The sequence below is a fragment of the Carlito syrichta genome, unplaced genomic scaffold (assembly GCF_000164805.1).
Source record: "Carlito syrichta isolate Samal-C Ts95f unplaced genomic scaffold, Tarsius_syrichta-2.0.1 Scaffold305319, whole genome shotgun sequence".
NCBI lineage: Eukaryota > Metazoa > Chordata > Mammalia > Primates > Tarsiidae > Carlito > Carlito syrichta.
The window spans coordinates 614469-635206 of NW_007249415.1; the positions used below are offsets into that span (position 1 = coordinate 614469).

The 20738-nt window shown below is 42.3% G+C and overlaps 1 protein-coding gene across 1 annotated transcript in view; it reads left to right on the top strand.

Moving 5' to 3' along the window:
* The first annotated feature begins 219 nt into the window (after nt 1-219).
* ADARB1 (adenosine deaminase, RNA specific B1) overlaps nt 220-20738 on the top strand; it is a 71456-nt gene continuing 50937 nt past the window's right edge. The window contains exons 1-3 of the mRNA XM_008061568.1: nt 220-319; nt 14090-14164; nt 17903-18837. Of these exons, the coding sequence (XP_008059759.1) occupies nt 220-319; nt 14090-14164; nt 17903-18837 (1110 nt within the window). The remainder of the gene's footprint in view (nt 320-14089; nt 14165-17902; nt 18838-20738) is intronic.

A 20738-nucleotide genomic window follows, 5' to 3' on the forward strand; every position in this document is an offset into this window, starting at 1 on the left:
TGGAAGTCACTGTGGTGCTTGGGCCCCTTCAGCCTGAATCTGTCTGACTCTGCGGTGTGATGAATGAGCCCACAGCAGAGGAGGAGCAGGGCTCCCACGGCAGGGACCAGGCTGGCGCAGCTGCCACATGCTGAAGTGAGTCGCTGTGCCGCTGCCCTGAGCGACCAGGGGACGCAGAATGAGGCTGGGACTGGTGGGGGCAGGCACCGGCTCCTTGGCATGGCATCGCTTATCATGGGAACTTTGCACATGGGACCCTTCTTCAGCATCATGGGGCGTCGGTATAAAAGGAGGCGCAAGAAACGCTCCGAGAGGAAAGGTAATTCGCTGAGTTTTCATTCTCAAAAACACAGTGTTTGTCTTTATGTGCAACCTGGAGTGTTTTCGGGGATTGATGGCTTCGTGAATTCCTTGGCTGGTGCCGTTACTTCCTGTTTTCCCTTGTAAAGTGCCTCTCTTTTCTGTTGGCATTTCATAGAACTTCAGATAAGGACTCTTACAAAGGGGGATTTGAAAACATGTCTGTAAGCATGTATGGAAATCACTTTAGCTTGTACGTTTGAAGTGTATCTTTGGAAAGATATTTATGAAACCTTAAATGAGCAGCTTGGACCTGAAAAGGTTTTTCCCGCAGAGATAGATGCTCAGTAATGACTTTCCTTTGCTGCACTCTTCATTAATTACTTTTCCACATTAGAACTGTTCTCCATGCTGCAGGAAGCAAAGCTGTGAAAGCATTTTTCCCTTTAAAGGATCAAAAAACAGGTCCCTTACTGTTAGCACTCCAGGTTAATATTCATTTTAATTCAACTTAATGTTTTAAGACATTAAAATAGATTTCTTTCTTAAAACCATATTCCAAAGTTGTACATGACAATAGAAATTATAAACTATTGGCTTTTGGAGGTGAATTATTGCTTTAAAAACTGTTGCTTAGGATTTTTTGTATAATGTGAAATGATTGATAGAAAATATCTCAGTGAACAGATACTTCTAGCTGGGAGAACAGCTGAACACAGTGATGATCTAGTGCCTCTGTATCTTGGGTGTCACTTTAGTGCTCACCCCAGGATAGGACTAGAATGTAACCTTTCACCACCCCGGGATCTTTAGGATATTATGTGGCAGGTGATGGGTATCTTTCAGGAAATAAAACTGCCCCAGTTTTGTAGTATAACTTCCTAAAAAGAGGAGGATCAAGTTAACGTGGAAGTCAGCAATCTCACGACATTAGCATCTTGCTAAATATAGTGTATCTAGTGGAATTCTACCTGGGAGGGGCCGCCATGCTCCTAGCCCCAACATGTACCATGTCTGCCATGTATATTTCCTGGGCCAGGGATACAGGTGCCCTTGATGCTGTGACTGGCAAGTGGCCTTAGGATAGCCGATCTGTGTGATCCTCTCCGTTCTCACCTCAGAAGGTTACAGTGTGGGCCTGTTCTTGTTTGAAGTTGCAGTGTGTCATTGAGACAAGCAATATGAGGTAAAAACAAAGGCAAAAACTATGGGAATTTTGATCAAATGCCCTAAATTTAGAATTGCCACCACTTTTTCCGTGGGCCCTCATCACTACATTTAAGTTGGGATTAATATAAGTAGTACAGCATTCTTTTGGAACTCACTGTAAGTCAGACTTGAAATGTCTTCTTCCTGGATTCCATAGTCTTATTCTATAGGAGGAGAACCCCTCTCCAGTATGTTGCATTTTCAGATCAAGGTTATAAAAAATCGGGAATGTCAGAAGATGCAGCAGTTAAGCCACACATTAATTAACTTGTATTCCCTGGTCATTCCTATGTGAATAAGTTCATTGTGAGTGCCATTACACAGTATAATGTTATATGTTAGTACCTGCTCTGGACATTATATAATACACACTATCTTTGAAGTCAATACAATGCCTTTGAAAATTATGGATATTATTAAGACTGACCATCCCATTTATACCAAACTGACAAAATTTTATATCATGATGTAGTCCTGTATACTGTATAATTTCAAGTGTTGTAAATCTTGTATATTGAAATTATGTTTTTTTCTGAGACTGGTATAATGTATGTCTTTTAAAATGTAGTTCTTTGTTGAAAATAATGTCGTAGCAAGTTACCTGTTTTAGTTGACTTCAGTAGCAATACAATTTCAGTGATTTTTATCACTTCTGAATTATCCATGCAGTTATTCCTTTTTATGGGGCAAATAATTGACCATTGAGTACAGATGAGACTCGGGTAGACTCGCTTAATTATCAGAAAAATGTGATTGAAGGAGAATAATGTGCAATTTCAACATTGACCAAGGCCTCCATCAAGCAGATCTTGCTGTCCTGGAAGGTGCTGCTGGTCCAAGACCAGAGAGGGACCCAGAGGCCACAGGTCAGGCTGCTGGGGAACAGTTAGTGCCCCACATGGGGCCTTTCCTGCACCCAGCTAGTACTCAGTGGCTGCTGCTGTATCCTCTGTCCATACATAGCACTGCTGTAGGGTAGACAGCCAGCAGGGGGAGTGTGGTGGGTGGCATGCAGAGGCAGTCCTTCACGACTGCCTCTCCCACCCCCACCATGTTGTGTGAGTAACATCATGTATTTCTAGATTAAGGCTTTCTCACTGAGTATTTTGTTTGTCCCATGTCCCACATGTGATAATCCCCTTCTCTGTGCTTGGTCATGTGCACACATGTGAAGACCACTGTCATCTGGAGCAACCCTGAGTTGTGCTTCTTCCACATTTTCAGGATGGAGAAGTGAAGGGTGTGGGGACCTTTGTGGAGATGGAGATCCAGACCTGGAGAGACTTGCTCCCTCTAAGTACTGCTGGTGGATAGGCCCTGAATCACATGCCCTTCACCCTCCACAGAGTGAGCAGATCCAGCTGATGGGTGATCCATGCAACACTTAGGGGGCAGGCAGCAAGGGGCCATGACCACATACGAAGCCAGCACAATGCTCCATGACACAGCTGGCCCTCAGAGTCACTCAGGTACCTGACTTCTTTCATTCTGCAGCTCTGTTCTCTGACAGAAGGTTCTGGAGTCACCCTGGCAGTTGCTTCTACCCTAGTCCAGTGGTAGAAAGGCAGCAAAGAACACAGAGAAGCAGCAGGCAGTGGTGTGGGCTGGACATAGATGCAGTGGCACATGCCACAAAGAACACAGCACCTCCCAGGGAGATCGTCCTGCATCCTTGTCGGTCACCCCATCCAGCCTAGGTTCCTGCACTCTGCCCAGGTTGTAGCATCTGCCTTATTCATGCACCACTTCTCCTGTTTTCTCTGCCACTGGCTCCTACTTTGGGGTTTTTTCCCTTGTCACTGCCCTTCAGAGACCCATCTGAAGAGGATCAGGTAGAACATAACAGAATGCAGGAGTGAACAGGGGATTGTCTGAAAGTTTTGCTGTGGACCTTGTATATCACATAATTTAATCTTAATTAGTTACTGTAAGATAAACACATTTAGAACAGTGTGTGTAATAGTGATCATTGGATGGAGTAAATGCCTCACATTTGCAACATTGTGTTAGAGACCCTTGGTCCTCTTCTACCCATGACATCATTATGAGGCAGATCTTGGGAATGTGGGAAGGTCACCATGCAATAGCCTCACTGTCAGAACTCACAGATCCCATCCCTGTCTTTCCCCTACACCTGTCCCCAAAGCACCCTGAGCAATTGCACCCTCTCCAGCATTCCCACACCCCACAGTTTGCCCCTCTATCAGCAGGTCTTTATTAGTTGCACAGCCTCTCTGAGACCTGGTACTGTGGCATATGGTCTTTGGTGTAATATCAATGAAAAGTGTGCAGCCCTTTTGGTGAATGGTGGTTGCCAACGAAACTTAGAGACAGAAGCTTGTTCTGGGTTGGGGTATGGCTGGGTCTCCCAGGGTGGCGCTGCTTCTTTTACAGATTGTGTTTGGAGTTCCAGATAGAGTAAGGCTTATGTGTGTGTCTAGGGGAAGACTTAGGACAAAGTTTAACTTGTTCTTACTTTGGAAGCAGTATTTGTCAGTGTAAGAATTAGGAAATACAGATACAAAATAAACGTTATGAAAAAGTAATGGTGATCATCCATGTGGCTAAATCATTGAATATGAGCAAAGCTATAATGACTTTCTTCCAATTCTAGTGCCAGCTGTTTATGCCTTGCATTTTGGTGTTACCATGACTAGGACCCAGTAATGCCTGACAGATGTATGTACACAAGGAGTATGGCCGCACCCCTCCCGTTGTGTTTCTGGTGTCCAATGGGAGGCAGTTAGGCCCCTCTGACTTCTTACTACCCTAACTCTCTCCCATACCAGTCCCTTCTGACTTTGAAGATTGTCTAACCCCCTGGACAGCAGTGTGGAGAAGGTACCTCAGGCCAAGGGGGCTCCTCCCCGCAGGAGGCCTGGCTATGCTGGCTTCCAGGAGGCAGGCTGGGTGTTGCTCACCATAGAGAGTGTCCCCTTCCCTGGCCTCAGCCAGCCTTTGATTTCTGCTTTCTCTGTTCCTTTGACAACTGACATTGCTCTTTGCTTTCTAGAGAATGAAAGGACACTTTAAAAATAAAGTTATTAAAGCCCATTTGCATTTCTTTTATGAATTTTGCTCATATCTGTCTACTACTTTTTTTTTTTGAGTTGGAGTCTCACTGTTGCCCAGGCTTGAGTGTAGTGGCACACTCACAGCCACCCCAGCGTCGACCTGCTGGGCTCCGGCAATCCTTCTGCCTTAGCCTTCCAAGTAGCCAGCACTACAGGCGCACACTACTTTGTCCAGCTAATTTTTTACATTTTGTGGAGACGAGGTCTCACCAAGTTGTCCAGGCTAGTCTCAAGCCCACAGGCTCAGACAATCCACTCGCCTCGGCCTCCCAAAGTGCTGGGATTCCAGGCTGAGCCACCGAACCTGGCCCTCTACTACTTTTTAAATTGGATGTTTGTCTTTATGTCATCAATCATTGTAGGCTATTGAAATATGGTTCTTGCTTTCAGGGAGGTTGCCAAGTTTGCTCCATTCAGGCCTGTCTGGAAGGTGCTGCCTTCTGCTAAAGGAGATGCTGTAGGTCCCTCCCTAGATGTGGGAGGGAAATGCATGGTCTTTTATCCAGTGGACTCAGAGTGAGGATAACTGGAAAAATTAACCCTTATGGCAAGGCTCCCCCAGTTGTTTTCACAGCTGGATCAGCAGAGGTGAGAGTTCCCAGTAACTGCTGCAGTGAAGGGCTTTAAGACCTGCATACAGCCTCTTTCTATTTGGTTGTTTTAACTTCCAAAGGTGTGGCTTCCATCCTTCCTATTGCTCACTGTGTTATATATTGCTGCATCTGTCTATTCACGTGTTCTGGCCTGATTTCTATTCCTGTGGCACTTTCGATCCCAGGGTACCTTTCTCTGTAGTTGCCCCATCACTGCTGGACTGTGATGATCCCAGTTGCTTAGTTCTGTTTAGCTATTTCAATGCTAAGTGTAATTAATTCATTAACTGTAAGCAGAATATTCTGGATTTTATGTGTCTAGAATTCTCATTTACTAGAAATCTTTCTGGATATGCCTTATCTCATAACATTATGATTTTTACCATAAACAAGATATCCTTTTATTTGTCACCTAATCATTTGGTTATAGCAAGTGTTCTGCCTACAGAAAACATGCAGAATTGGGATTTTACTTCTTTTGTGTTAATTTCCACAAATAGAAAGAACTCTGTGGTTTATTACCCCATTTTCTATTGTGGTCATTGTGTTGTTAAGTGTAACAATATATACAGAAGGTGTATACCTGGAAGGCTCAAAGTCAGAAAACAAGTTGAGACATGGCTTTGAAAATGTATTTCTGTAAGAATTACTCTAATTCTCCTGAGAGTATAAATGCCAAGGTTTTAAAGATCTGCTTTATAGGATTTATGCTGTGAATAACTTGGCAGAATTAATTGGCCTGCATTTGTTTGTTGTGGTCAGCACCATCTAGTGTTTCAGTCAGTATCAGTTTTTGGTACTGTCCATGGAGCTGGGATCCAGTTTACCAAAAGGAGCCCACCTCCCACCCCCACCAGGGACATGGGGAAGCATGACATGTTGTGGTGACAGTAATGATGCTCATGGCCAGTTGTCCTGGCACTGAATGATCAGGACTTACCACCTGCTAAGAAGATGTGAGTCAGCTTACCTCAGACCCAGGCCCAGAGACTCAAGGACCCTGCTGAGGCTGCACAGCTTTAAACTGAAACAGGCTCTGTCCCTGACTCCTGCTCAGCATTCCCTTCCCACCACGTCAGCTTGTCTTCCTGCAGTCAAGAATAATAAGGGCTGTTTGAGAAAACGTTTCCTAATCATGATTGTACTAAGCAGATGCCTTTCATATCAGTCATAACCCATATAAAGTTATTTCCTTTACAAATGTTTCTGATTAATGGACATAAGAGGTCAATTAGTGTGCCATCAAAAAGGCAGCTTGGTGCAGGTAATGTTAGTAGATGGACTTTAGTTAGTTGGGGACAACTGGATGGGTGCATCCACCCTCTTCCACACTGGGAAGTGCCTGCTGAGGGCTGCGGACATTGAGGATGAGGCTTCCAGTTTCCCTTGCAGAGCCCTCAGCCTGGTGGTGTGAGATCGGAAGAGCTAGGGGGTCTCCCCGGGAGGCACTGACTGTGGGCCCTCAAGTCTGGCAGTGCTCACAGCTCCGTCCATGGCAGCGAACTTCATGCAGCATCACCATGATGGGAACTCACATGACCCCCAGTGGTCTGTTGGGCCCATGTGCTGTGCTTCCAACGGGTGCAGGAACGATCCTGAGTACTGGACGGTGGTGGGTGGAAATGAACAAGGGCACCTTGGGGGACATTGGGACTCTGCTTTCTGCTGTCGTTGTCCCCACACTCACTGTTTGGTTTGGCCACTGGCCCTGCTGCCATGGACCCAGTAGCTGTTTGTCCTGTGCTGCCTCAGCTAAATTCTCTCAACACAGTGAACTTGGGCTGTGTTCTCCTGATGTCTCGAGGGGTGACAGCAGCTAGTCTACATGTGGACAGTTCCATCCAGTTGGCGCCTTTCAGTAGCATTGCAAATTAGGAATAACTGGTGAACGTCCATGACTTTTCCTTTGGTTAAAGACCAACACATGGCTTGATTTTGAAGAATGACCAACATTAAAGAAAATTTTGGAAGCTAGCAGAGTCACTGCCACATCACAGTCACCACCCAGGATGTGGTAAGTGTCAGGAATTGTATGGCACTCAGAGGACTGTGTGTTTATTTTCAGGGAACGTATAGCAGCCAGGTGGAGACTAGGTGGGGGTGAGAACTTAGCTGTTAGATGTAAGAACTCGGCGTACCTTATGTGTTCAGCATAAGTACAAGGAGTACCAGGGAGAAGCTGGGGTGGAGGTGCTCAGTGTCCTAGTGCAGTCCACTCTTACTGGGCGTGTGCCTGTGGGCCATGTAGGGGGCCTTGGGTGGAGGAGAGGGGAAGGAAGGAGACAGAGCCTGCCCAACCTCATGGCCTCAGCTTAGCAGGAGAGGCAGGCCCCAAACAGGGAGATAGATGAACTGCAGACTGTGGATGAGGATGGTGGCATGTGAGCTGGGACTTGAGTGTAGAGAGGGACTTGCAGGGCTTTGGGGAGAACATTGCAGATCGTCATGGTGGAAGAGAAGCAATGTGTCCTGGGCCTGATGTTGGGAAGCTCTGGTGGGTGTGGTGAAGCACGGACCAATGTCCCAGTGGCTGTGGGTGTGTGGGCCATTTAGAGGATGATCCGACGTACAAACCTGCCCTGCCTGCAGCGAGAAGAGGGACTGTCAGGGTTAAAGGCAGACAGAAAGGCCCTGGCACGAGCCAAGTGGTGGCAGCAGGGCAGAGGGGATAGGCTGATATATGTGAGCCCAATGTTGGAAGAACTGGCAACATGGGATGTGGGGCTGAGAAAAAAGAGAGAATTGGGCAGATGCTAGGTGTCTGGTTTGAACACCTGCTGCATGCAGTGCAGGAACAGATGGGAGCGGCCAGGCACAGATTTACACACATGTTCATTGGCATAATTGCTGCCCAGAGTGGCTAGGCAAGTGCTTAATTCAAGGTCCCCTGGAGCACCCAGGCCTCACCAGGGCCACCTCTGCCCAGTGCTCAAGAGCTACTCTGTTGGGCCTGTCACTGTTCCTGCTGTTGGCATGTGGGTCTCCCATGATGCTTTCTCTTTAACAGTGTGGGAAGAACTAGACCCATAGTCTGACAAAGTTGCCGAGTCCCCACCCTCTTTTGTGTCTGTCCTTACCTGGTGTTAGTGACCTATGTGCATGCCCTAAATCAACACTTCTACATGTTTCTTTCTGTAACTTGTCCTTGAAACAGTTTCCTCTTGTTTGAGTGGATTCCTGTTGTCATCAGTAATTCCCACTTAATATGATGAATTACTGCATTTCTATGCTTATTTTATTTTTTATATTATCTTATTTTTAATTTTTTTTTGGTAGAGAAAGTGTCTCACTATGTTGTCCAGGTTGGTCTTGAACTCCTGGTCTCAAAATATCCTTCGGCCTTGGTCTCCCAAAGTGCTGGGATTACAGGCTTGAATCACCATGCCCAGCTGCTGTGCTTATTTTAATTATACCGTTCTCACATTGCACTAGAAAAACATGTTTGTTGAAAGTTATGCACAAATCATATTTGCTATGTGTATACAGTCTTCCCTATCTTGTTGAACATGCACAAATCTCTAAAGGTTCAATAAACAGCAGATTGCGGGGAAAATTTCCTAGAAGGTAAAATATTTCAATGAGGATATTATCGATTGAGTATCTTGGAACATTTTAGTAATACTGTATTGTTTAGATAATATTGAAAGCAAAATGCAAATCATGAAGTGAAGTGTATTCTCTAAACATACATTCTTAGCCTGTTGAATTTTGGATTATTTTCCTTCAAATAATGTAAGAGGTTTGACTTCAGCTACCTTTGTTAAATAAATAATCAAATCATCATTCAATTGTTTTGCTGACTATAGAATTAATCTAGCCTTCAGTATGCTGCTTGATTTATAGTAAAGAATCAGCACAAGTAATCTTTAATAACACTTCTCTTTTTTAAAAAAATTAGCAGTTTATAGCTTTTAAAAATAGAGCCCATAACAGTCATAAAGTATGTGTAAAGCTTTTCTCAAAACCATCCTATTTTGAGGGGATAGATTAAATCCAGTAATATTTGTTAGTAACTTTAATCAAGTTTATGACTTGTCTTAAATAGTTTTTTAATCTGTAAATTTTTAGTGGACTCCTAAAGATAACATTTCTCACTAGCACAATAGAGACAACTCATGTTCTGAAGCATCTTCAATATTAATAAGTCATGCTCTTTATGTTTTAGTCCAGAATATTTTGTTTCCTTAAAGGAAGGGGAGAGGAGGGAAAGAGTAGGCATGTCTATAGCTTCATTCTTCACAGTGGAGAGATAAGGAATGTTGTCAGAACTGGTAAGAGCATTATATTTATATATATTGTTTGTACTTCTCTTTTGCAATGTAAGCATCTATAAAAAAGTATAAAGAATGATATACCATTCATTTACCTTCCACTTAGTTTAAACAATAAAACATTGCTAATTTGATCATGTTATTTGAAGTCAAAAGATAACTCTTGAAGAAATGATAAGGACACTGTAACAAACAGCCATGGTAGATCCAGCTTGACCTTCTGTGTGGTCACCCAGTGCCTAGTCCTGCTTGTTAAAAAGCACATTCATACATCTATGATTTAAGATGCCGCCTTTACCAAGTATTCTGTTTCTGGATGTTTTCTGATCTAATTCTAGACTTTTCATTCCATGACACTAATCTTCCGTCTGCCATGCTGCATTGTTTTAGATATAGTCTTCCATTTCTAATCTGGAGGGCTAGCATCCCTAATTACTTTGTTTCTGAGTTTTCCTGATTATTTGAGTCTATAAGCATTAGAATCAACTTGTCTAGTTCCATCAAAAAAGAAAATTGGAAGTGTCCCATGCCCTAAGTGTCCCTGAAGTCCCAGGTCTTCTGCGGTCTAGTTCAGTGATCTTCCATACATGCTACTGTTCCACCTTCCTTCTTACTACGTTAGAAGGCATCCTGAGAAGCGAAAACATTATTTTTAATATTGCTGTCAAACAAAGATTTTCTTTAGTTGGCCACTCTTGGAATTTTGTTCCATAGGGGATTTTTGATTGGGTTTTAATTTTTATGTTTGTAGTTCAGGCCATAAGAGGTTCTTTTCAAAATGGAAACAAAAAATTGGTATGTGAAATGTACTGAAGTGCTTGCATTTGCTATTTTGGCTTTGTTTTATAACCTTTGGTACAAGAGTTGGCATTTGTGGAAGCTGAAAATGTTGCCTCCTGCCCTGTGAGACATTTCTAGCTACCATTCTTAACACACAGGTTCACACCTGCCATCGTGCACAGCATGGCTATTTTCTACTGTGAGACATTTTCTGTGTCCTTTTTAAAGAATTTTAATATGTAAGAGCAGAAAAGCAGGCAAACTATAAGAATTAGGTAAGCTATAGTACAGCTAGGCTTCCTCCTGCGTCTCAGTACTGACTTTCGTTGTCATTACAGTTTATTCTTCCTGATCCCAGATATCAGAGAGTCAGCCTTCTTAAGCAAACCAATTATTGATTGGTTATGTTTAAGAATTAAATTAGCTTTCTGTGTGCCTTCTGCCTATTTTTAATTATACTTTTTATTTTGTGGTAATATAGATTCATACGTAATTGTAGGAGATAATACTTATATGAACATAAACCTTCATTTCACCGGGATATATGCCCAGGAATGCAGTTGTGAAGTCTCGTGGTAGTTGTGTGTTTAGTTTTTAAGAAACAACCAAACTGCTTTCCAGAGTGGCTATCCCATTTTACATTCCTGCCAGCAACCAGTTCCTCCACATCCTTATTGGCTTTTGGGGTTCTCACTGTTTTTAATGTAGCCATTATCAGAGATGTGGCATCTGATGGTAGTTTTATGTTGCATTTCCCTAATGGCCAGTGAGATGGAACATCTTTTCATGTGTTTATTTTCCATCCATATATTCTCTTCAATGAAATGTCTCTTCATGTCTTTTGCCCATTTTCTAATTGGATTATTTGGTTTTTTGTTGACTTTTGAGAATTTCTTATATATTCTATTTGTTGGATATGTGGTTTTCACATATTTTCTCCCAGAATGTATCTTATTTTTAAATTTTTTTAAACAGGGTCCTTTGCAGAGCAAAAGTTTTTAATTTCCAAGTTATCCATTTTTTCTTTTATGGACTTATGCTTTTGGTATCAAGCCTAAAAGCTCTTTGCTTAGTGCTAGATCCTGAGGATATTCTCCTATAACTTTTTTAAGCTTCTATAGTTTTATATTTTGCATTTAAACCCATAAATCCATTTCAGATTAATTTTTGAATAAGGCATGAGACTTGGACTGAGGTTCATTTTTTTTTGCCTGTGGCTCTCTCATTGCTCCAACAAAACTGCTTCTCCTTTACCGAGTTGCTTTTGTACCTTTGTCCAAAATCAGTTGAACATATTGTATGGGTCTATTCCTGGGTTATCTCGTGATCTCCTTGCCTATCCTGTGCCAGCACTATCTCATCCTGATGACTATGGCTATATAGAAAGTGCTGAAATCAGCTAGACTGATTCCTCCCACTTCATTCTTCTTTCTATGACGCTGTTTGAAGATCTTTCTTAGATAATTCTAACTCCTCTGTCATCTCTATGTTGGCATCTGTTGATTGTCTTTTTTCATTCAGTTTGGGATCCTCTGGCTGTTGGTATGACAAGTGATTTATTTAGTTTTTTTATTTTTATTTTTTTCTCTTTTAATTTTTATTTTAAAATTATGGGGTACAATTCAGGATTAGGTATACAAATGTTCACTGTGAAAGTACCCTTATTGATGAGGTGTGCCCCCCAGGTGGATATCGACTACCATCAATCCCAGCTATATCCCTCCATCCCCTCCCCACAGTGACAAGTGATGTTTTTATTGGCACCTATTAGTGGGATATTATGAGACTTTAAATCTTACTCTAGCCTTCTGTTTTAGCTGACTTTTTAATTTGCCATTCTGTTAAAGGAAGAATGATGCCGCCTCATTACAGCCAGGTGGGAGACAAATCCAAGCTGTGCCTTCCTGCTGTGAAGGGGCCTCTGGAGTCCACACGGTTTGGCTTTGTTACCACCGGGTGGGGTAAGAGCCCAGTCTCCCTGAGTACCTCCCATGACTGCGAATTACAGCATAGGAAGGGAAAGGCTGACAGAGCCTTTCGGGGATGACAGCTCTGGCTCCCCATTCAACCTTGTCTGGCGTCACCCTAACGAGGGGGCTCTGGGTCCTTCTTAAAGTCTGGCATAGGTAGTGTGTGGCTAAGGATTTTCTGTGGTGGTTGACTGGAGTAGAGGGATTCTTGTCCAAAACGTTTTCTGTCTTGCTGGGCTGCCCCTTTTCTGGTTCTGCCCCTTTTCTGGCCAGAGTGTGTCTGTGCCTGTGATGTGTCTGGGTTCCAGCTTCTTCAGCTTCAAGCTTCAGAGAGGAGACAACAGGAAGGAAGACACTTGAATTCTCTGATGATGTCTTGGCTCCTAGTCTAGACCACAACTCAATCACTTTTCATTAAAACTTTCTATAACAGAAATAAAAAAGTATATCCAAATGCAGGCTTGTACAATGAACCCCACATGCCCATCAGCCAGCACAAAGTTACCAACGGGGGCCCATGCTTGGTTTTGTCCACACCACATCTTCTTTTTCCACCACGTTGAGTTCTCAAGGAAATCTCAGATATTATCCTTTTATCTGTAATTACTTCAGTTTATATAACAAAAGGATAACTACCACTTCAGTACCTAAAATGATAATTCCTTGATATAATCAGCTCTCCAGGCAATATTCACATTTGAATTTCTCAATTGCAGAAGCTGGCTGATTCATTTTAGGTTCTTGTATTCAGCACTGTGCTTTGCACATACTAGAGTCTCAGGAAATGTATCTTGAAGTAATAAATGTAAAATAATAATGCTTTTAAAATGACCTAGAAAACTTTGTTGAATAAAGGATTCTAAATAGGAGCTCATTTAACTTTTAGCAACAAATTTGCTGGAAATATAGTGAGTTAAGTTATCAGCAAGTGATTGTCATGCATGCTATATATGTTAGATACATGATGTTTGAGATATAGGTGAGATATATGTGTTTTAGTACATTTTAGTCACCATTTTCCTAAGAGTAATGAATTTGCCTTTTAGAGACTTATCATATATATTTTATCTGTATACAAAACAACATATGGTTACAAAATTTTCAAATCTTCTTTCTCCTCAGTTGGCAATTTGATGGGATTATTTATTATAGGTCATATATTAGTACAATCTTACAAAGTATATCTAAAATATTTCAGAAGAGGAAACTCTTTTTTAATAATCAGAAATTGGAATAATTATTTTTTGAGGATTTCCTGTGGTTTTTCCTGCCAACAAAAGAATAAGTTATACATGACTAAGAAATTAGTTTGAATTTTAACAATGATATGAGTTTAGTTCATATGTGAGACATTATTCAAGATGAGAGAGAAATAGCTAAGTGAGACGCTTTGGGTGCTGGTCCTAAACGAGGGTCTTCTCAGGGCAGAGATCTGATGGCAGGTAGGTTAGAGCCCTTTGTGAACTCTGTTGCCGACTGTCGTGGTGTGTTCCACCTTCAGTCCGTCCCTCAGAAGAGATCTTTCTGAGGCACAGGTGTCACCACCTTTGCCCTGATTCAGATCTGCTCATGGCTCTCTGTTCCCCAAAATCAAGCCCACCCTTCTCAGAATGGCACAAAGCTGCTGGACACCAACCCCTAAGCCATCCTTGCTAGGACCCTGCACCCCATTGTCCCTCCATGCAGGAGAGTCTGTGCCAGGAGTTCTGTATTCTGCTGGACCCTACCAAGGAGGAGTGTACTACCTCAGATGGCAGACCCAACTTCTCCAATAAGACATAGTTCTTATTTTGTGATTTAAAAAAAAATCGTAATCATTTCCCTAGTGTATAACTTACCTCATATTACTCATATCATGGACAAACTAAATGCTATTTTCTGCTGTCTTTCAGACAGAAACAATCTCCGCCAGTCAAGAAATCCTCAAAAATATTTGGCCATGGATATAGAAGATGAAGAAAACATGAGTAAGATCTAGGCCTATCACATAGTATCAAATAACTAATTTTCTGTTAAAATGTTGGTGGATTGTAAATTTATGCAATAGGACCAATTTGGGAAAAGTGGTTTTTCTTGTGATATATGCAACTGAGAGTGGAATTTTTTTTTAAATTTGTGATATATTCTCTACAATAGGTGTCAATATCACTGTGGACATTTTTCCTGCAGCTGTATGTCTAGGTTTTTCCTTCCTCGTTATCATCATGGGGTCATCGCTTTCATCCCTGGAATGTGCCTCTGGGTGCTTATCTCATGAAGCCACATGGTTTGATGTGGAGCCCTGTCACAGCGTGGCTTTCAGAATAATGCTCTGAATTTTTATCCATGCAGAGCAAAGATAACCTCTGAGATTAAGTACCTGGTCATTTGGAATAACAGTACAGAAATATCTCTCTTCAGATCCAGTGGATCTTCCCTAATTTTGAGGGAAGGGGTTCACATGCGTCTGTTGATCTTGAGTTTACAGAGACATTATGAAACTTGGGGCTGATGTGACCAGAACTCACTATGGGGCCCTTTCTCCTGCCATGCTGTCCTCATTGGGCTGGGAGTGAAGGGCCTTAGGGGTGTACCAACTTTTCCTCTCAGCATTGTTCTCTATGAAAAGTTCATTCAAAGTTCTTTTCTCTTCTAGTGTATCTTCAATCCTAGCTAGCAGTATGTTTAAACAAGGTTTCAATGCTTCCACAGAAGTTGGGAAAGCTTGGTAGGGAGATTACAACAAAAACATCACTTTTCTAACTGATCAAATGTATGTGCTTACATTCTTGCTTATAGCTCTAAATGATGAGTAACAAGTTACTGAGAGTGGTTATTGATCATTACAACTTAGCACATTTCCCTGTAACTTCATACAAAACTCATCAACTGAGGTCTTGGAGTGGCTTGTGTCTACTATGCAGAACCGACGCAGTAGTTCTGTGGAACATGTCTGCATTGCATTGTATTGTATTGCTGCTCTGTGGGTTTGCTGTAGATACTGTGAAGGGGACTGGGCATCAATTTTGTAGACTATATGGTACATGTTCTCTTTGACTGAAATCAGCTGTTCAGGCTGTGAGGGTAAGACTACCCCCTAAAGTGTGTCTGGGATCACCTGACTGGTGCCCCCTTGCTTTGCTGTCATGTTGCTACCCTTGGCTGCTGGCGGTTGTTTTTTTCAGGTTGGTTTCCTCATCGATCCTGCTCTTGAGATCTTTTAAAACCCAGTCTTATGTTTTGCCTGAGCAGTTCCTTTCGCCATTTTCAATTTTGCCACAGTTTTAAAGAGAGAGATTATGCTCACATGCCTCATTTTAGAAGAGGGGACCATCGCTGGCCCTTCAGTGTCCCACCCAAGGAGTGCATACAGGCACCTAGGCCTCTGTTGGGGCTGTGGCCTGTAGCCTGTCCCCTGGTATGGGCAGAAGCATCAAGGTTGTGTAGATTCTAGAACTCTCCCCCAACTGACCCTGAGATAACATGATAAAGAATCTTCCTGAGTACTTTTTCTGGGGAAAAAAGAAAGCTGCTCATAACTTTGAGATGCCAGTCCTGTGTTTTCTTTCATTCTGAAAGCAATGTGAAGTTTTATCATGATTGATATTCACATTTCTGGAATGCAGCAGCATGATATGTAAAGAGAAAGCATGTGTTTAAAAAGAGCCAGTAGTGGGGAAGGCTGTCTCTAATTTTAATGTTTTATTCTCTATATAGCAACACCTTAATAGATGGAATGTGAGCAGTATTTCAGTGCTTCTGAAGTGAATAAGAATTTAGAATATATGTGATCTGTGCTATAGGAAGTATATTTTTATTATCTCAAGATTATTTGTCAGTCCAATGTTAATTATTTTTACTTCTGAAAGGAAAGCATTGGTTGTTTCAGAGGTTGTAAATATTTGATTAAATGTATGTCAGAATATACTTACAATGATTTTATTTTCTAAATTGATAATTGTTTAGCAACAAAGCCAAAATGTAAGCAGAAGTATAGTATGTCATGTTCTTGCACCACTTATTAATCTCCAAATTCCATCTTGGCTCTACTTTTTTTTAACCTTTTGTTCCCTTTGAGCACCGAAAGGAGTAACCTATCGAGCTTTTGCTGGAGGATGTTATAAATGAAAATTTAGTGTCCATTCCAATCAGCTTTGTCAACTGGGAGAAGTGGTGTGTGTAAGGAGCACTTTGGAAATGATATCTGAAGAGAAAGTTTATAAATCTCCTAATCCCTGCCACAGTGCAGCATCAGTTTTCTCATGGGTTGTATCTAAACCAGGGTTATTCCTCACTGCCTCGCTTGAATGGCAATAACCCTGGAATCAGAGATCTTTAACCACAAAGGTTGGCAGCTGAGGGCTGGACCAACCCTTCCCATGGGTGGAGCTGATGAACATTCTTACAACTTTTCAGTTTGCCTAACGTAATGATAATCTACTTTCATGTTATGTAGTGGAAACAGACACTAAAGCCACCATATTGGGGCACTTGTAAATTGGCTTACAATTTTAGAAAGTAGTTTGGTTACTTGAAAGATTTGTTGTGGATTTCCGAAAGCTAGCGGTAGAGGTCTTTCGGTACATTCACATCACAACTTTGCAAAGCCTGTGGGCTTCACCCTTGGGCTTCATGTGACAGGTGCAAATACAATAGCTGTGACAGAAAGAAATTCTCTCTCTTCTCTTTTTTATAAAGCTATATAAACTTAAAGGGAGTTATGAACACTTTCTGTTCCCATTTAAAAAATGGAAATTGCGTTTATTTTGCCATGCACTTTTAGAATTTTAAAATTATCTTTATCAATTTTCAATCTAAGGTACTTTTAAAAGGTAGGATAAGCAAACGATTCTAGAAATTCATCAGATAATTATTTTTTAAAAAGACAAAATCACCAGATAGTATATCTATGAAGTTAGAAAGCTATAGCCTGCCTGCAGCTTCAATTTTATATCTTATCCTTTCATATTTTTCCTACTATGGAATGTATTAAGAATTCAGATTTAATCAGTTCCCATATATAATTTAAAATTTTTAAATGAGTACTAGAAATAAAGCAATATCCTTTAAAAATAGTATCTAAAAAGCCATAATACTTTATACAGTTATATAAGCAGTTTTCTAAGATTGATTCATAAACTAAATCAAATAACTGCATATATGGGTTGATTATTTTAAACCTGAAAAACTAATTAGCTTGTGAATGCATGTTTTTAAATAATGTTTTCTCTTCTGAGAGATGCTGCAATTTAAAACCCATAGATAATGTGAGGGTAAATGACTGAAAGGAGAAAAATGCTAAAATAAGATGTACATTTGCCTATATGCCAATATTAAATTGCCATTTCACTAGACTTATTAATGTAAGGTCTTCCTGGATTAACTAATCATCCCACATTTTGATAAGCTTGAAAAAGTATCTCTTGATGCTTCAGAATATTCTCAGTAGAAAAATATTATTTAAAGATTTTAATGTAAAAGCAATTGATAACACTAAGTAGAAATGGCATTAGCCATTATTTAGCAAATTGTCAAAAAAATTACTTTCAGTTGAGGATGATAGTTCTTTGGCTAAATGTGTGGTTCTCCATCTATGTATCAGAAATAAAATGTATAAGCACACATCACTTAACCAGTTACAAAGAGAGATAAAGGAATCTATAAATTTTGCATTTACAAGATCCTGCAACGAAGGCATTGTAAGTTACTCTTTCTGGGCACCGCAGGTTCCAGCAGCACTGATGTTAAAGAAAACCGCAATCTGGACAACGTGCCCCCCAAGGATGGCAGCACACCAGGGCCTGGCGAGGGGGCCCCACTCTCCAATGGGGGTGGCGGTGGCCCCAGCAGGAAGCGGTCCCTGGAGGAGGGCAGCAATGGCCACTCCAAGTACCGCCTGAAGAAGAGGAGGAAAATGCCAGGACCTGTCTTACCCAAGAATGCCCTGATGCAGCTGAATGAAATCAAGCCCGGGTTACAATACACGCTTCTGTCCCAGACTGGACCCGTGCACGCGCCTTTGTTTGTCATGTCTGTGGAAGTGAATGGGCAGGTTTTTGAGGGCTCTGGCCCTACAAAGAAAAAGGCGAAACTTCATGCTGCTGAGAAGGCCCTAAGGTCTTTTGTTCAGTTTCCCAACGCCTCCGAGGCCCACCTGGCCATGGGGAGGACCCTATCTGTCAACACGGACTTCACGTCTGACCAGGCTGACTTCCCTGACACACTCTTCAATGGCTTCGAGACCCCTGACAAGGCAGAGCCGTCCTTTTATGTGGGCTCCAACGGGGATGACTCCTTCAGCTCTAGTGGGGACCTCAGCCTGTCGGCGTCCCCAGTGCCTATCAACTTTGCCCAGCCTCCCCTTCCCATTCTCCCACCATTCCCACCCCCGAGCGGGAAGAATCCCGTGATGATCTTGAATGAGCTGCGCCCAGGACTGAAGTACGACTTTCTTTCTGAGAGTGGGGAAAGCCACGCCAAGAGTTTCGTCATGTCCGTGGTTGTAGATGGGCAGTTCTTCGAAGGTTCGGGGAGAAACAAGAAGCTTGCCAAGGCCCGGGCTGCACAGTCTGCCTTGGCCACTGTTTTTAATTTGCACTTGGACCAGACGCCATCTCGCCAGCCTATTCCCAGCGAGGGTCTTCAGTTGCATTTACCACAGGTGAGGAGCATATGCTGCTGCCTTAATGCGTGTGGCCTTTGCTCTTGATAACACTTTTAAACAGCCTCTGATTTTCATGATTACAGTTCCTTTCCATCTAAAGTCACTCTCTCCTCACCAGGAGTAGTTCCCAGTAAGTCTGGCTGCTGGGGCAGCCTTTCGTTGATTGTGATGGCCATGAGGTGCCTGAGAAGGTGCCCCTAGGCCTCCCAGTGCACACTAAGTGTGTGCTGGGCAGGGATGTCCAAGGCCCATCCATAACTTCCTTCCCGTTAGGCATTCCCTCATGACCCTCATCCCACGGCAAGCCTTTATCCAGAGAGAGGGGAGAGTGAGCCTGAACGCTGAAACTTTGTCCCTTCAAAGACCTCATCTAGGACTCTCATGTACAGGATGGGTGAGGCCAGCCCAGCAGCAGCTGTAAACCACGTCTGGGTCAGGGGGCAGCCTCTGAGCTCTAGCATCACTGGCTGGTAGCTGTCCTAGGCTGAGAAACCATCTAAGCAGAGAGTGAACCAGAGCATCAGTGAGCATGTGTCACAGGGTGAAGCCTTCAACTGGCATTCTAGGGCCTGCAGGTGCTGAGGGCCTCTGTGCTTCTAACTTCCTGCGTGGGATCTATGTTGGCATCACCTCTGCTCAGGCTGAGGGGCAGCCATTCTTCAGTATGGTCTTAACCCACCCTACCCAATGAAATCAGGGAAGAAAGGGAAGGTTTCAGGTTAGGCTTCGATCGGCGTATATGAAAGGAAGAGTAAAGGAGAAAATAGCATTTAGTTCTCATCCTAAATCCACCCACTCTCTGATGATATGTTGATTCTTTTCCTGAAGATCCAAAATCTGCTGACCTATTGTAAAAAGTATTCTTTTGACTCTCTTTGTGTTAGAATATTCCTCACTTTGGAGATAACTTGTATACCATATTTGACCCAATAAATGAAGGCCTCAGCATTGACTGAGAAGACGGCTTGTGTGTTACACTCTTTGCCTTTCGATGCAATTAGAATAACCTTTTGTAATTGCAGTCTGAGATTGCCCATTGTTCTCAGTTTTAAAACAAGGAATTTTATTTTATTTTGCCTAAAGCCACCAAAAATAATACCAGTATAAAGTAATATGTTTAAAGTAGTTGACTGATTTTTTTAATGAATCAATTACTTGCTTCCCTTATTAACCTCTTGTTAACATGTTCATAAGAATTATTAGTTTATTTGTAATTTTACAAATCAGTGGCACTCCATCCCATGTGACTTCTTATATTCAGGGATACTGTTTACCAAAATATTTCAGCCTAAATTCAGTATATTGTCTGGTGTGATTTGTCTTCCCTTAGTGCTGACAGAGTTGCACACAAGATCTTTGAAATTGCATCCAGTGCTGTAAGTCCCAGATGTGTAGTTTGGGAGCACCTCAGTGAAAGCAGATAGAAGTGCTGGTGTTGAGGCCAGCCTGCCTCCCTAGCTTGGCATGTGTCTGCAACGATTTGGGAAGGCTGTGGGGTCATTCATTGGAATTTGGCCTGCATGGGGTGCAGGTGGACAGGGGCCATCTCAGGCCCCCCCCCCCAGGCCCCCTTTTTCTAAATTCTACAGGTGTCAAGCATCAGTTTCTTGATTCTGTGTCCAGAACCACAAGGGCTGAGTGGATGGAGCTGTGCATCCCCAGTCTCTGCCACGGTAGCCCCTGCTACCCTGTGTCTTTGTCCCTTCAAAGACCTCATCTGTGTCTTTGTCCTTCCAAACCCTGGGTGCTATCCTAGAGTCACTCTGGAAGGATTAGATTAAACATCCTGTTCTGAAGGTGTTTTGCCTTCATGGCATTCCTGGTGGCATAAGGGAATTATGGAAACAGACATACTAACCTTGTGCTGATGGCAGCGCACTCTTTTTTTTTTTTTTTTT